Source organism: Toxorhynchites rutilus, chromosome 2 (genome assembly GCF_029784135.1).
Source record: "Toxorhynchites rutilus septentrionalis strain SRP chromosome 2, ASM2978413v1, whole genome shotgun sequence".
NCBI lineage: Eukaryota > Metazoa > Arthropoda > Insecta > Diptera > Culicidae > Toxorhynchites > Toxorhynchites rutilus.
In genome coordinates, this window is record NC_073745.1 from 12,347,476 (window position 1) to 12,365,441 (window position 17,966).

General features: G+C 40.4%; 2 protein-coding genes across 2 annotated transcripts; one reads left to right on the forward strand and one right to left on the reverse strand.

Moving 5' to 3' along the window:
* Positions 1-970: 970 nt before the first annotated feature.
* On the forward strand, positions 971-1,899 carry LOC129769511 (mpv17-like protein 2). The gene is made up of 2 exons (XM_055771832.1): positions 971-1,412; positions 1,474-1,899. Exons 1-2 carry the CDS (start codon positions 1,163-1,165, stop codon positions 1,881-1,883), a joined length of 660 nt encoding a protein of 219 aa, XP_055627807.1. The 5' UTR covers positions 971-1,162; the 3' UTR covers positions 1,884-1,899.
* LOC129769510 (N-acetylgalactosaminyltransferase 6) lies at positions 1,895-9,830 on the reverse strand. The gene is made up of 3 exons (XM_055771831.1): positions 9,352-9,830; positions 9,007-9,228; positions 1,895-4,274 (listed from the first exon to the last, which is right to left on the reverse strand). Exon 3 carries the CDS (start codon positions 4,233-4,235, stop codon positions 2,412-2,414), a length of 1,824 nt encoding a protein of 607 aa, XP_055627806.1. The 5' UTR covers positions 4,236-4,274; positions 9,007-9,228; positions 9,352-9,830; the 3' UTR covers positions 1,895-2,411.
* Between the last annotated feature and the right edge of the window lie 8,136 nt (positions 9,831-17,966).

Below are 17,966 nucleotides of genomic sequence, written 5' to 3' on the forward strand. Positions count from 1 at the left end.
ATTTTCCCGAAAATCAAAAAAATATTTAGTAAATTTTTCAAACGAATTTGACTTTTTGCACAGATTATGTTGGCGTTACGTAACTTAAGGGAGAAAGAGGTTTGCCTTGGGTCCAAAAACCGCATTTTTAACGTTACGTAATTTGTATACCACGCATTGCAAGAGAAAAAGTAATTTTCATTTACATAGAATATAGAATTCAATCTAGAACTTTATTGTAAATCGAAACATTTGTTAAACATGGACAAGTTTGTGGGCACAGCCCGTGCAGAAAAAATTGCCGAATGGCTCGTCACGTCATATAGAATAGGACCTTATTCTTATAGTGATTTCATTAGAAGTTTTTCGAAGCAGTTTTGAGCTTTTGAAACAATGTTTTGGATGAATAGGTAACAATAATATAACTCTTTGACATGTTACCCTCGAATTTTATCCTGCCACTTCGTTAAATCGACAAGGAAAATTATTGCTCTAAGCCTCCGACTTAACGCTTTCGTTTTTGAAACTTAGAAGTTACGCCCCGGTACAGAAATGATAGTCGTAGACCTACGTCAAAAAATGACCCAACCATTCAACCAACTTCTTCCATTCAGACATCATATCAAACGTTTAACAATTTTGTAAAAAATATTTCCACAAAATGAAATTCTTACTTGATATTGTCAGATACTTTTGAAAAGCAGTGTTATCTTCTCTCTGATTCGATGTTTTTCAATCAATCCCTCTTTTTTCGGGCACCCATGCACGCATCAGCTGGTGCAAATCAAGACGGATCTATGGTACTAGGTGAGGCCGTTTCGTCACTAAGTTGGTTAGGGGAGCGGTATATGAAAACATTACGGAAAAAAGTAGAAGGGGAATTATTTGCTTGTAGCGTGAAAGAGACAGACTGATCACGAGCAAGCTTCGGCACTAGCGTATTGTATTTTGCTTACAAACAAAGCACAGTAGACTTCCAAGATGGCTGAAAAGTGGTTTTAGCAAGTTGGCCCACCTTAGGATATACTTCTAGGCGCCTTGGTGCAAATGTTTGCATCAGAAATGTAAACAGTCCCACAGAATCGATCGATCATATGCTCGAACTGGTATCATTAGCGAAATAACTCAAAAAAAAGATTAAATTTATATTCAAAACGTGGACACGTGTGCTAAACCTCAAGCAATGAGTAAATTCTACAGGTTAGCTATCGGACACATCAATTATGTAATCAACCGAAGATCCGTATCAAGTAAACCATCGAGCGATAAGCCCACAGTGAGACGAGTATGGAGGCTACTATTCGGACGCTATCTATTGATCACAAATACCGTCAGCTCAGGAGTACTGATGATGATAGGTGATGTAGCAGCCCAGGCAATCGAGATGAAACGTGACGCAGTCGAAAAGAGGCAATTCGATTGGCGACGAATAGGTAATAGACTGAGATGATTTCAATTATCTGTGAAAAGTTCTTTTGAAATGTATTCGCACAGGTTATATGACGTTGGTTGGGATTTCCCAGGGCCCATTGCATCACTATTTGTATAAATGGATGGATCGTATATTACCAGGAGTGAATCTTAAAACAGTATTCCAGAAGATCGGCATAGATCAGTTCGTTATGTCGCCAATTTTCATCATCACTTATATGTACAGCGCTGGGCTGTTAGAAGGAAATAGCGTTCGCCGTTGTTCAGACGAGCTGGCGGATAAGTTCTGGGTTATCTATACGGCCGACTGGTTGATATGGCCTCCCACGCAGTTTATTAATTTTTATTTTCTCAGCCCAAAGTACCGCGTGTTGTACATTAACGGCATCACCATGTTGTACAATGTTTTTCTCTGTTACATCAAACACAATGATGACTTTCGGATAGATTCTGAAGAGAGAAAAGTATATTAAACAAGCAATAATAGTTTGAAAATACGTTTTTTATTGCTCTCCGACTGGCTTTAGAAATACTTGTTAGTGTTGCATTTGTTCATTGTGGGAATGGTCTCTGTCTCTCGCGAGAATGAATGTTTATGTTTGCGATGATGTTCTCTCTTGTCTCCATTGATTGTAGTTCACGAAAATCTTCTAGACTAGATATGTAAAGATACTGTTCTCTTTGATAGGAACGAAAGAATGATACATGGCAAGGAATTTTGAATGACATTGTAAAAATGATCTTCGGCTTATTGTGATGATTTTTTTCAAGATTTACGTATACTCGAAAGTAATTTTAACTTAAACAATTTTTATCCTCTAATTTTCTAGAGAAAAATCTCGTCTGTCAAATTATCGGTTTCCTAATTTTAATCGGAAGAAATCTTGAAAACATTTTGCAATGTTTGTTATCAGTAAAAACTTAACATATTTTAATGCTACAAAATCACGTGATGAGCGTTCGAAACGTTGAGCTTTGAAAGGAAAATAACCATTAAAAAATCAGTCAATCATTTTCGCGCCATAAGTTGACCAATTCGCAACAGCTGTCGCATTAACGAATCCCCACCTCCATTTCTGGTTGGGATTATTCTCGCTGCAGGCATTCACAAAAACTTCCCGCTTGCTATCGTCCATATCCAGACATCGATTATTCTTGCCCTGCTTTATCATTTGCTTATCCACGTCGTATCGCCACAATTGATTTCCTTGACCTCCGTGGCAATGATACAACAGAATTTTGGCATTCGGAACACTTTCCGAAACGTCCCAGCATAGTTCGCCAAATTTGATACGCAGATCCCGATGCCAGGAAAGCTGGAAGAACTGATTAGACTGTGGTTGGACCTTATCAGCAGCACAAGAGAAAAGTCCAATCGTTCCTTTTTCTCCGTGGTTCAATGTGTCAACGCAAAGTGCCGGATTGGAGACGGACTGGATGGCGCCATTCGCGAAATCCGGCGGTTCCACAGGTGGATATTTTTCCATCAAATCAAATGCTACCTTCTCCATGAACCATTTGAAGGGTTTACATTGTAGCTTGTCTCGAATTGCCTTCTGCTTGGTAAGATCGCCTGCATCAGTGTTGTCGTATTTTTTGCGATCCCTCATGTACAAATATTCCTTATATTCGTCCATCCACACCTCCGCCACACGTTTGTAGTTTCGCGTAAGGAAATCTTTCTTCCTGGGATTCCCGAAAGGTGCATATCCTCGATAGATATGACCCACACGTGAACAAGGAGCATCATACATCTGTCCGCCACATTGCCAGATCTTAAAACTCAACTCATACTGTTCTCCTCCCCAGATATCCAAACCTTCGTCGTAACCGCCAACTTCCCAGAACAACTTGGAACTTATAGCGAACAACCCTCCGGCCATTATTGGACTCTCGAACGGTTCGGTAGGGTTTGCTAAATCCTTCGGCAGAAGGGGCAATCTTTTATAGAAAAACTTCCAATCGAACGCACCTCTCGCTCCTTCGTCTTGCGCCCGATACTCAAAGGTATCCCAATCAATAACATCAATGAAAGGACATACGCACGTTTTGTAATCCTCGGCGATCGGCTCCAACAGCGGGGGCAACCAATTCACGTTTGCTTCCGTATGCGAATCCAGGAAAATCAAGACATCTGCCGTAGCTGCCTTGGCGCCAGCCAAGCGAGCCGTGATCAAACCGGACCGCTCGGGTAAATGTATCACTTTTACTTTGGGCATATTCTCGGCCACATACTTATCCAGTTGATCCTTGAGGAACTCCTTCGTGCTGCAATCATCGACGAGTATAATTTCACTGATCAGCTCCGGAGGGGATCTCAGCAACACACTTGAAGCCGTTCTCAGCAGAGTACTCCAGTGTTCGTTGTAGAACGGAACCACCACACTCACTGTCGGCAACTCGGATAAATATGTTTTCTTCCTGCATCCGTTATGCCTGATATCCGGCAGCGAGCGGTTCAACGAAATCAAATCACTCAAAACAGCGTTAAATCCATTCTTCTTGAACAACTTATCCTTCATCTCCTCGTCCTTCTTCTCCAAATGGGCAGCGATTCCCCGTTCGCCTTTTCCAGTCCGCGTCGCTTCTGCCTCTATCAGCTGATAGTCGTGCCAATCGATTTTCTTCCGGTGCACATTCTTCGCCGGACCGTTGAAAAATGCTCCCTGCTTCTGATGCTGAACGAGCGACTCAGGTGGGTGAGGCTCGAGAAGACGTTGCTGCTTATCGACAACGTTGAACGAGCGGATGATGAGGGTCACGAAAAGCAGGACGAAACCACCGACAAGGGCGTATTTGAGCAGCACACGCAGATTACGACGCATTTTACCTGCGTACTCACCAAATGGGTGAGCGTGAGAAATCTAAAACAAGTGAGAGAAAATAAATTAAACAAAGCGTTAAGTCATTATATGAAAATTTTGTTTGCGTAGTTTCAGGGTTCAATTCTAATTTATTTATTTTGGCTTAACGTCTTCCCTACATGGTCTGATACATTCCTCGTCGAGACGAACGTACAAGGAAAAAACTTTGAGAACTCTTGATGTTTCAAGAGATTCGCTGTGTAAGTATCCGGGCGTTTCGATACACAAAAAAGCACTGACTTATGATGTGACCAACAAGATTGTTGACCACGATGATTTTAACATGGAGTATCACATTTACATCCCTTCTAGAGAGGTAGGGGGCGTAGTAACCGACGCGCGTCTGAGTGTCGATGAACAGAAAAACCATCGGATTGTTTCAAAAACTCGATAATTGGAGATCATGTGAAGATTCAGATTTAGGTATCTGCATTCGGCATCTTTGGAAGACAACAGAAAAGTTAATAAGCCCCCCCACTCTTTTCGAGTAACTTTCGCAGGTTCTGTTCTCCCGAACTATGTGAAAGTAGAGTGTTTTTTTTCCAGTGCGCCTATAATTATACCAATTGTACCAAGTTGGGACACTCGATCAGTCACTGCGGCAACAGCAAATGTGACGATAAACATATTGAGAATTCTTGCACACAAACAGTGGAATAATGTATTCACTGTGGAAAGAATCCTCATCCACTTCAAGGGTGCCCAAGGTACAAGCGATAAAGTGAATCGCAAGATAAAAACCGGTTTTGTCAACTCAAGGATCGGACTCTGATTCGGATGAGGGTCATACTACAGCTGCACATGAATCTTCAATGTTGGATGAAAACTCTTCACCAACGTAAAAAAAAAATGAAAAGATCGTAAGAAAGCTAAAATGACCTTCAGAAGATTGTCTAATTCCAAAGGTAATAGTTAAAAAGCGAACCCGAAGGCTTCCTCTCAGCCAGTTCCTGGTTGCAGTAAGTATTTTACATTACCCAGAGCAGAGAGGAATAAAAACGCTGTTCCTCGATCTTCCCGTAGAAAATTCGTGTCTAATCGAGGATTGATAACTTTTTCGGACATTGTAGACTTCACATTAAACTCGTTCAATATTCAAGACCCCCTCAGAACCCTTATTTTTGCCTTGCTTTCATCTTTAAAGTCTTATCTTAAGCAATTGACTTCTTTATGACCCGTCCTTACATCAATCATATCTTTCGATGGATAATTCACCTAACGTAGTAGAATATGCTACACTATGCTACAATGGAACTGCCATTATCTAGTGCCTAAAATAGACTCGTTTAAATTTTTACTTTGAAATTATGATTGTTATGTATTCGCCCTTCCCGAAACATGGCTTTCGTCCGACACAGAACACAACTTCCACTATTTTAACATTATTCGCCTGGATAGAGATGATTCCTATGGAGGAGTAGTTTTAGGGATGGAGGAGTAGTTTTAGGTGCTACTCTTTCAAAAATTATAAGAATATAGAACTTTGCATAGCTTCAGTGTAGTTCCTCCAAATACTTTCATTAGCCGCAATCAACTTAAGAATCTAGTTTAGATTTTCTCAACCCCAGTTCTAATTTAGGGTTACATGAACTCCCATGATACTGGATGGGGCGATCTTTATGATGACACTTTTTTACGATTTATGTGACGATTTCAACTTGACTATTTTGAACACTGGTGAAGTGACACAACAACCGGCTCGGGAAAGTCGACTCGAACTATCTTTGTGCTCAAGCTCGCTATCATTAGATTATCAGTGGAAAGTCATCAATGATTCCCATGGTAGCGATCCCTTGGCAATCAATATATCAATCGAGTGTAGCCCGTAATCCTCTGAACCATCTCGAGTTCCATTTGATCTAACCATTCCATTTAACATCGACTGGCAAAAATTTGCAACGGCGGTAACAATCGGTGTCGAATCAATAGATATACTTCCACCATTGACAGAATATCGATTCTTCTTCTATTTGATGTATAAAAGCTCACTGGAAGCACAAAAAAGAAAAGTTCCAAGCGCTCTGTTTAAAAGAAAATCAACCACTCCTGGCTGGGACGATGAATGTACAAAATTGTATTTGAAAAAATCTGATGCTCTCAAAGCTTTTCGTAAACAATGAATAACCACACACTTCGAGGAATATTCAAAGCTTGAAAACAATTGGTTAAAACAAAAAAACGCGGTTACTGGTGCAATTTTATTGAGTCTTTTCTGTAAAACCCCAATACGCACCTTGTAGAGGGTAACTCGCAACATTTGTAACCGCTTATCTACCAACGAGAGTGAAAAATACTCCAACCGATGGATATTCGATTTCACTGACAAGATCTGTCCAGATTCAGTGCCAGTCCAACCTTTTCTTCGAGAAACGTCTCCGAGCGGCGGACCTCTGGACAGACCATTCTCAATGCTGTATGGCTCTTCTTTCATCGAACAACTTGCTTGTTGCTTTCCACAAATATTCAACTGGCCTTTGAGCACAAAAAGCAACCGGCATCAGTATTCCTGGGCGTTTTTATTTATTTATTTTGGCTCAACGTCTTTACAACATGGCCTGATTCACAATTCTTCTCCAATCAACTCGGTTCGTGGCTATTTCTCTGCAATTCCACCGGTACTCGTGCTCACCATGTCCTGTTACAATTGCTCTAACCACCTTGCTCTCTACGCTCCTCGTCGTCTCGTACCAGCCAGATTTTCGACGAACACCATTTTTGCAGGATAGTTGTCCTTCCAGCTTTGATCATTTTCTGGACACTGGGTTCACCAGTGGGTTGCGTGATCCTTGGTCTTCATACGCCGTCCTTCTGTGTACCGCGGAAGATGGTTCTTAACAAACGTCGTTCAACGAGGACTCGCAGGACTTCTTCGAGTATTGTCCACGTTTCGTGCCCATAGATGACGACAACCGGACAACCAGACGACTATCTGATCGGGTCCTGTCGTACTCGGATCCGACAGCCGGTATGTATTTGGTTTTAGATGCATTGATTCTCAGTTCAACTCTCTCTCTGCTTAATGCTTAAATCCGGTGTAATGTACAGCTACCGTCTCGAATATTCTACCGACAATGTTTACGTCATCAGCGAAGCAGATGAATTGACTGGATCTATGGAAAATCGTACCGCTCGTCTCATAACACCCTCTAGCGCGATGTTGAACAGGCAAGAGATAGCATCACCTTGTCGAAGCCCCCTGCGGGACTAAATCGGACCAAACTCGGCAGGGTTTGGTCCGATTTAGTCAGTAGTAGACCGACCTTCGATTGAGCCGGCCTAATAACCTCCCAAGATTCTGTTTGTAAATGGCGATAGACGACGGAAGATGAGTTGGGAAAGTATTTTGTAGGCGGCATTGAAAACGATGATTGTACGAAAGTTTTCACAGTCTAGTTTGTATCTTTTCTTGAAGATAAGGCAAATAAACCTATCTTTCCGCTTCTCCGGTGGCTGTTCTGTTTCCCAAATTCTGATGATCAGTCAACTCAAACAAATAACCTACTTTTCCGGGTTCATCTCGATAAGCTCCGCTCCGATGCAATCTTTTCCAGTTGATATGTAGTTCTTATGCCGTGATGGTATTCCTAACTTTGAGAGTGGTACATCTTCATTGTTTACTGCACCAATGTAATCGCTTCTATCGTCATTTTGGTCCTCTGCCTGCACGCCATTTAGGTGTTCATCGAGGTGCTGTCTCCACCTTTCGGTCACTTCACGTTCGTTCGTTAGAATTCTCCCATCCTTATTCCGACTCATTTCTACTCGTGGCACGAAGCCTTTTCGAGATGTTTCCGACAGAACTTTCGCGTCTCATGTGCAGCTGATCGAGTTTTTCACAATCCTCTTCCTGGCGATGTTTTTTTCCCCTGAAGAGTTGGGTTTGCTGTCTCCCAACTGTCACTGGAAAAAGGTACTTCGTACGGCCATATTCTTAGAGGTGGCGAAGTTGTTGAGTCTTAGGCTGATTTGTTTTGTTAACTGGCGTGCTCTGTACATACCAATTACAGGTTTTAATTCCTCCTCTTTACCGATCTGAGCATTGAAATCTCCGTGTGTTACAGAAGCTCTGGTAGACGGTATGACCATCGCGAAACGTACATGCTGTAGATCCTACCCAACAAACTTCCTGCAGCGCTACGATGTCACATTTGCGGTTCTCCAATAGTTTGGAAAGCACACGAAAGCGCGGAGTGTGCCCTTGGTCATATCGAATGTTTGAGTGAAATTGCCCAAAAACCCTGTTGTGATGGTCAGTTAGAAGGCTGCATCTTTTTTTTCCTCATCCGAGATGCAAATTCACCCATAATCGGTGGTACCCTTACAACACTTGTGCCGAAATCATTACAACGCAAAGTGGAACAATGATGGCCTCATAATTGTATGATTATAGCAACACAGCCATTGTAATTATTGTGAGTTTTTCCATTCATTTTGCACATGTGCCCAGTGCTCCATATATTCCGGTAACGATTATAAAACAGTGGTCACACAGAACGGAAGAAACTGTTTTTATTGATACTTTCGCCACCTTTCAAATGCAGCGTTCAAGTTTAGTTTAGGATTTACCATCGCCAATTTAATTAGACATAGACACACTCTTGTGACGAACTCGAACCGCTACTTTCGAAGAAGCTCGAAAAGCAACTTGAAAAAAAAATTAGACACGCAAAAACATTCATCAATTGATAAAATAATTCGTGATAAGCAAAACATGCAAGACAAGTCATTTTACCTTTATTTAGCTTGCACAGGCGACGACAAACGATGAGTTGGCACACACTTCGAGCTTTAATACTGGTTTAACCTCTGGTCCCAAAGCGCATCTTAGCAAAGTAATGCCGGTGTATCATTTCGTAGTGACCTTTACCATGATAAACAAGCTGTGTTAGCTGTAAGACGATCTTTATGACGAGAATGAATGAATGAATGCCACTTCTAACTCACACAGTTTGCACTAAAAAATAGGATAAAACATCTGATTAATGCGACAGATTATGACCACGAACAAACGTAAATGATGAGAGTGAAATGCGTCCCACAGAATGAACCACTCTGATAGCAATGATAATATACTTACCAATTTAGACCAATTCAGCGAACCAAAACAAAACACATTAAATCGGATCCGCAACAAGTTGATTACAGCACGAAACTAGGAGCGGTGTATCGCTCCCCGATCGGGTATTACTCGTATTACCGCTATGTGAGGTGGCGGTTCGGGGCAACTTTCACAAACAAGTCGCAAATGACACCTGGAACACATATAGCAATGACCGCTGCTGTGTCTGAAGATGCAGAAATACTCGGCAATTCTTCTCCGTCATCCACAAGAAAAAACTGTTCTGTGCGTGGCAGTGTCATCCGAAATTCTGACTGTCAACAGCAGATGGTGTACATACAACCCCTTGCGTCGAACATCTACTGCTGCTGCATTTCTCTTTTCTACAGTTCCATACATCCACACAGCATCTTCTAGATCAATACCAGCGTAGATTCATGTCGGGTTTGAAAATGCGCCTTTCGTTTCGTGGTGTTGTGGCGTCTTCGACTTTTTGCAATCTCCGGCGTAATTTGAGCGTACGGCGCGCAAAATACGCCTGAGGCTAGAGATGTCGGTTAACCGTTCGATTCAATGACTACATATCGAGGTGAAGCAGTAGGCGAAGTATATCTGTATTGGCAAGCAAAATATCGTGTAGTAATTATTTGCATTCAATATGGTATGTATATGGAAAAAACGAAACAATATTTGAATAACTCACAATTTGATGATGTCATGGACCAAAATGCTCATGAAATCTTGTGATTGATTGTTTTTTTAAAAGATGATGATAATATCGAATATTGAACTTTCAATGAAATGTTGCTTAGTTGTAAACTATTTTTCTTAAGTCACATACACCGGTACTGGGAGCCTTCAAAATATCGTCATATCGTCGCGAAAATAATGAAAATTTGTTTGTTTCTATGAAGGTGAGAGAGTGAAAATGAAACACAAAAATATCACTTCATCTTTTCCGACATCATTTCACAAATTTTCACTGCATACTGTCACATTACACGCATATTCAGTGGGAACTCCACGAAAATATCTGATTGACAAAAAACTTGCCGATCTTGTTTTTAATTGACAAAAACTTAAGACGCGTCCACATTACGCCAATCGGCATCGGTAATCGGCCTTATGCGCCCGGTATCCGCAAACTTCCTGGAAGAACCCAGCAAACATTAAATCGCATAACAAGCGTATATATAACATCATATGCCCTAAATTTTGGTTGGCATATAATGCGCCTAACTGGCATATGCATGCAAAAGTGGAGGCCTATACATACATGGCAAATGCTTACCGAATTAGTTTGGATGAATATGCAACTTTGATCGACTATAATAGCGATTATGTTGCAATTGAATCGAGATCTAATATAAATATATTCATGAATTGTCAACTTAATACGACTTTTGCCAAACTCATATACGATTTATTACAGATATACAAAAAAAAAACAAATGGCGCAAAATATTTTCATAAAATGTTTATTATAGCATCAAGAAGCGCCATTTTTATATATGAGTATTTATATTTGTAGAAAAAATAATAATCTAATTAACCTGTGTTGGGAGTGGAATATAAATGTTTAAAATGACACAGATTGATGTTTGGTGAAAACTGCTTCGATGTGGGTTCGAACTCCGGTTGTCTGGATTATCATCCACCAGCTATCTCGCGCGGCTATCTGAACATGGTGGGGTGCCCATCCAGGAGACCTCATTCAGTTGTACAAAACAACGATATTATCAGTGTTAGAATATGGCAGTTTTTGCTTCCGATCAGCTGCCAGGATTCATATTCTCAAGCTGGAGAGAATACAATATCGTTGCTTGCGTATAGCCATGGGGTGTTTGCATTCGACACATACGATGAGTCTCGAAGTTTTGGCAGGAGTACCCCCGCTTACTCTTCGGTTCACAGAATTATCCTACAGATTTCTCATCCGTTGCAAGATCATGAATCCATTGGTAATTGATAACTTCGAAAATCTACTCCAACTGACTCCTCAGTCAAGTTTTATGTCTTTATACCATGAGTACCTTACACACGACGTGCACCCTTCACCAGGCATCTCCAACCAAGTTTGATTCCTATACTTCTGCAATTCCTCTGTTATTTTTTATCTGTCCATGCGACAAAAAATCCATGGAATCCCAGATCACCTACGCTCCGATTCTATTCCGCCGATATTTTCGGCAGAATATCTTCTTCTTCTTCAATGGCACTAACGTTCCTAGAGGAACTTCGCCGTCTCAACGTAGTATTACTTGCGTCATTTATATTAGTACTTAGTTGAGATTTCTATGCCAAATAACACGCCTTGAATCCATTCTGAGTGGCAAGATCTAGAATACGCGTGATCACAGTGCAAGTCGGAGGAAATTTCTTTGACGAAAAATCCCCCCGACCAGAACGGGAATCGAACCCGAACACCCGGCATGTTAGTTATGACGCTAACCACTCGGCCAAGGGAGCACAATATGGGAAAGTTAGATCTGATAAAATGTTCTTTACTGACGGTTCATTCATAAACGGGTCCACTGGCTTCGGCATCTTCAATGAAAATTCCAGTGCCTCTTTCAAACTCAAAGATCCTTGTTCCGTGTATGTCGCTGAACTGGGTGCGATATATTACGCATTAGGGATCATTGAAACATTGCCCATCGACCACTATTTTATTTTTTCAGACAGTCTCAGCTCAATAGAGGCAATCCGCTCAATGAAAGTTGATAAACGCTCATCTTATTTCCTAACAAGAATAAGACAACTATTGAGTGTTTTGGTCGAAAAATTATCCAAGATTACCTTAGCATGGGTTCCCTCTCATTGCTCGATTCCGGGGAATCAGAAAGCGGACTCGCTAGCTAAGGTGGGCGCTTTAGAAGGCACACTTTTTAAAAGGCAAATTGCTTAAAATGATTTTTTCCACATTCCTCGTCAGTATACGCTCGTAAGTTGGCAGCGCATGTGGAGTGGTGATGAGTTCGGTCGTTGGTTACACACGATTATCCCTAAGGTCTCGACGAGGGCATGGTTCAAGGGATTGAATGTAGGTCGTGATTTCATTCGCGTGATATGTCGGCTTATGTCCAATCACTATAACCTAAACGCGCATCTCTATCGCATTGGGCTCGCAGCAAACAATCTTTATGATTGTGGCGATGGCTACCACGACATCGAGCATGTTGTCTGGTCGTGTATCCGGTTCCATGCTGCTCGCTCTCAGCTCTCTAGAGCACTGAGAGCACAAGGCAGACAATCGGATATCCCCGTCCGGGATATCTTAGGTAGCCGTGATCCTGATCTTCTGCTTCATCTATAACTGTTCCTCAGAAACGCCGATGTCAACGTTTAATGATGTTTCCTTCGTTGTGTCCCCGTTTCATATCCCTCCTATCCGATCGATAAACTTTTACTTAGTCGCGGCAATACATACACACACTCTTTACAGATGCACGGGCCGAAGGTTGTGCAGTCCACTGATTATTCAACAAGAGCCAAAGGTTGTACCGCTCATGACAACTCTACACGAGCTGATGATTGCGCCGGCTAGTGACCATTCTATCCTGGATTCCACGAGTCGAGAAAGACGCACCACGCTAGATATGGGGTACAGGCTAGGGGGGCGTTGCTGATTAATGGTCAGCTGCATCCCAATAGGAAGTATCCCGTGTCGGGCACACGTACAGAGCATCGAAGACTGCGACATACCAATTATGAGAACACTTGTAATACTAACCTCGAGTCAACCGCGAGTAATCGGTTACATATTACTAACATAGTCTAAGCATACATTGTCAAAATATTGAACTCCCGGCCCCGTTAGGCTGACGCCATATGAGCCTTAATAAAATATATATTTTGGATAAAAAAAATAAAAAACTCATTGTGCTCATTCAAAAAGGCTTCCAGCTCGTCGGAGATGCTCCCTGCTTTAGATGAATTGATGTTACTTGTGTATTTGTAGATGGATGTTCAATGAAGCGGGCGTTACGCCATCAGTCATTCAACAACTTAAATAAATTCGTTCTGTTGAAAAAACGAACAACGATTAAATTATTAGAATATTTTTGACACAAAAATAATAAAATCCCAATTAAAAATAGGGAATTGGGGTCAAAATTTAAGGTTATATGTATGGTATGGAGTCAAATTTTTGAAAAAAAATATCCAGATCTTTTTTTCTGCATAGAGCCACCCTATTCGGTATTAAATGTATGGTTATCGGTATCCTACCGGTATCATATATAGTTTACAACCTATTCTCATACCTACCAAGTATTTTGAGTATAATTTCATCAAAATCGGTCGAGCTGTTTCGGAGGAGTTCGGTAACAAACACCGTGACACGAGATTTATATATTAGGCTGTCAAAAAAGTCCTGCGGTATTTTTTTTTTAATTTTCATTTGTTCATAAAATAAGTTACAATCATCTGTTTCAAGTCAAATATGCGCCGTTTTGTTCGATGACTTGTTCCCAACGAGATGCCAACTTTATAATACCCCTGTTATAGAATCTCGCTTCCTTATTGGCGAAAAACTCGGATAGCCAATTTTCACAGGCCTCTTTTGAGGCTAACTTCTGACTACCTAGCTCGTTCGCCATGGACAAAAACAGGTGGTAGTCACTTGGTGCAAGGTCCGGACTATACGGCGGATGCAAAAGAACCTCCCATCCGAGCTCCCGGAGCTTCTGGCACGTCACCAAAGAAGTGTGTGGCCTGGCGTTGTCCTGATGGAAGACAATGCGGCCTCTGTTTATCAAAGATGGCCTCTTCTTCATGAGTGCTACCTTCAAGCGGTCCAGTTGTTGGCAGTACAGGTCCGAATTGAGCGTTTGGCCATAGGGAAGCAGCTCATAATAGATTATTCCTTGACAATCCCACCAAACACACAGCAGAACCTTCCTGGCCGTTAATGAGGGCTTGACCACCGTCTGAGCCGCCTCAGCGGGCTTCGACCACGACCGTTTGCGCTTCACGTTGTCGTAAGTGGCCCACTTTTCATCGCCAGTCACCATCCGCTTCAGAAACGGGTCGATTTTGTTGCGATTCAGCAGCGATTCACATGCGTCGATACGGTCAAAGATGTTTTTGCGTCAACGTGTGTGGCACCTATACATCGAACTTCTTTGTGAATCCAAGCTTCTTCAAATGGTTAATAACGGTTTGATGACTTATCCCCAGCTCTTGGCCGATGCTACGGCTGCTACTATGCCGGTCTTTCTCGGCTAATTCAGCGATTTTGTCGCAATTTTCGACGACAGGCCTTCCGGAGCATGGCGCATCTTCGACGACCTCTACACCAGAACGAAAACGTTGAAACCATCGTTGTGCGGTGGAAATGGAAACTTTATCGGGTCCATAAACTGCACAAATTTTATTGGCAGCTTGAGATGCATTTTTGCCTTTGTCATAGTAGTACTGTAAAATATGTCGGATTTTTTCTTTATTTTGCTCCATATTTGCGACACTATAACTCACGAACGACTTAACCAAACAAAACACTGTCAAGGACTATATTATAGCGCGCAAAAATACCTTTCCAACAAGCTATAGCATGACTCGATACACTGGAGAAATAGTTTAGTAAAAGCAGCTACCAAATCTTTAGTAGCAAAAACATTGGTAAAATATACACATTTTTTGTAAATATTACTAAAATTGCGTAAAAAAGATGTCAGACGCAATGAATGTTCCTACCAGGAATTCGTATATTTTACTTCATACCATTAGTAAATTTGTTTTTATTGTCATACCTAACAACTGTGATGTGCGCACTTTGTCTTTTGTCTTTTGGAGACGAAGCGATTCGGAGGTAAGCACTTTGTTTTTATTGAATTCAATTATGTATTCATCTCCCCCGAGAATTTGTTTTCATATTTTCGGCGGGGAAAATTGACCTAATACCATTTTTTTCTTTTTTAGTTGACCTTAAAATTATATGCAGTACAATCATTCATCATAAACAAATCGGAGATAAGTATTCGTTTTTTTTACATCATTACATCAGTCACCTCGGTCGGGAAACTATTTTCATATTCCCGCCAAGGATAAACATCAGTTATATTCTATACATTACAACACTTTTGACCTTTTTCCTTGTCTTTACAGCTGGCATGATCCCAGACTCGTAATACTTATTTACCAAAAACCATCCAAGTTATGGGATTGAAGGTAACGGCGAGTTTGTCGCTAAGATCGGAATCTTTCTTCAACACATCATCGACCGTAAAAAACTTAAGGTGAACATACATAGTTTATTGCATATTTAAAATCATTAACATATGTATTTCTTTTCTTCATAGGGACACGAGAGAACAAAATACGGATGAAACGTGCTAATTCTACCGTCACTCTGCTAATCAGCGGCTAATCAGCTAATGCAAATCAGAGCGATGCAGCAGGAAGAGGAACGGGAACTTGCTTTGGAAATGCTCATCAAATTGAGGTGGTTGAGGCTGCGATTTAAATTTGCCTCTTGTACGCAGTTTATAGAATGATTCCAACGAGAATTATTGATGTTGTTTATAGAATAAGTTATTAGTATAATGTATTCTAAGTATGTAGAATTAAACGCAATGAAATACAATTTTTTAAATTAAAAATAATCATTAAAAAATATAGTCATTATCCCTGATGATTACTTCTCACAAATATGAAGCAAAATCTTCACTGTTATTGCACCAATGTTGGACCAACAATTTGTAGTTTGTTTGACATATGTGCCTACCATTCTTTTTTTGTAACATGTACCAATGATTAGTAGGGTTGAAAATGACTAGAGAATTGGTACGCGGAAATACCGCAGGACTTTTTTGACAGCCTAATATATATATATATATATATATATATATATATATATATATATATATATATATATATATATATATATATATATATATATATATATATATTGGTGGGAGTGGAATACAAAATGTTTAATAGCGAATTCGTTTTTAAAACAGAGTCAGTGCCAAACTGACTCTGTAATAAAAGAACGTTTTCAGTTTCACGAATGCGGTGGTTTGTTGGTGTGCGTTATATAGTCTGATTTGTTTATATTTACGACGGCAAATGAACAGTGTCGACGTCTGGTGGTGATATTAGTGCTTGGGAGGTAAATTGTTCTCCATCAGATCAGAAGGGCCAAGTGCAGTGTAAACATATAAAAGTTTGAATGAAAATTTTTACTTAATATTGTTTGATTACCTAACACATGTATTTCTGACACTCACTTAACCGTTTGTCGATGCATTTCCTGTTTGTTCCACAAATAATTACTATCTATCTATATATATAAAAATGGAGTGATGTCTGTCTGTCTGTCTGATTCTTATAGACTCGGAAACTACTGAACCGATGGACATGAAAATTGGAATGTAGGGGTTTTTGGGGCCGGGGAAGGTTTTCGTGATATTTTGAGACCCCTCCCCCCTCTCTAAGGGGGGGCTGCCATACAAATGAAACACAAATTTCTGCATTACTCGGAAATTAACCAAGCAAACGAAACCAAAGTTGGCATGTGAAAGTTTTAGGGTGCAATAAATGTTTCTATGGTGATAAGATACTCTTTCCCCCTCTCTTAGAGGGGGTTGCCATACAAATGAAACACAATTTTTTGCATTACTCGGAAATTAATCAATCAAACGAAACCAAAGTTGGCATGTGAAAGTTTTAGGGTGCAATAAATGTTTCTATGATGGTTAGACAGTCCTTCCCCCACTCAAAGGGGGGGCTGCCATACAAATGAAACACAAATTTCTGCATTACTCGAGAATTAATCAAGCAAATGAAACCAAATTTGGCATGTGGAGGTTTTAGGATGCAATAAATGTTTCTATGGTGATAAGATACTCCTTCCCCCTCTCTTAGAGGGGGCTGCCATACAAATGAAACACAATTTTTTGCATTACTCGGAAATTAATCAATCAAACGAAACCAAAGTTGGCATGTGAAAGTTTTATGGTGCAATAAATGTTTCTATGATCGTTAGACAGTCCTTCCCCCACTCAAAGGGGGGGCTTCCATACAAATGAAACACAAATTTTTGCATTACCCGAGAATTAATCAAGCAAATTAAACCAAATTAGGCATATGGAAACTTTAGGGTGCAATGAATGTTTCTATGGTGGTTAGATACCCCTCCCCCCTCTCTTAGGGGTGGCTGCCATACAAATAAAACACAAATTTCTGCATTACTCGAGAATTAATCAAGTAAATGGGCGGGACGAAGTTTGCCGGGTTAGCTAGTTATAATATAAAACCATCATTAGACACAGTTTTCGTTCAATATTCTGCGATATCGGAAAAAAAGTTTTATTTAATCACATAAAATAAATATTCGATACGTTAAAGTAAATTTTCATTCATAATTTTGATTTTGAAATTTATTCCACCTGAATATCCATCATTATTTTCACCTCCCAATGAAAGCACACGTAGCTTAATGCCGTCTACTCTACTCTTCAAAATCAGAATCCAAATTGGATTACGATTCCAATAATACAAAAGCAAAAGCAGTAGGTTTTCCATTTTCATAGTCTTTATTTTTAGATTTTCCAAAACAATATTCGGAACTTGACAGTTTAGTATAGTTGTATTGGTGAACCCGAGTGCCAACCCGTGAAACATCTCAG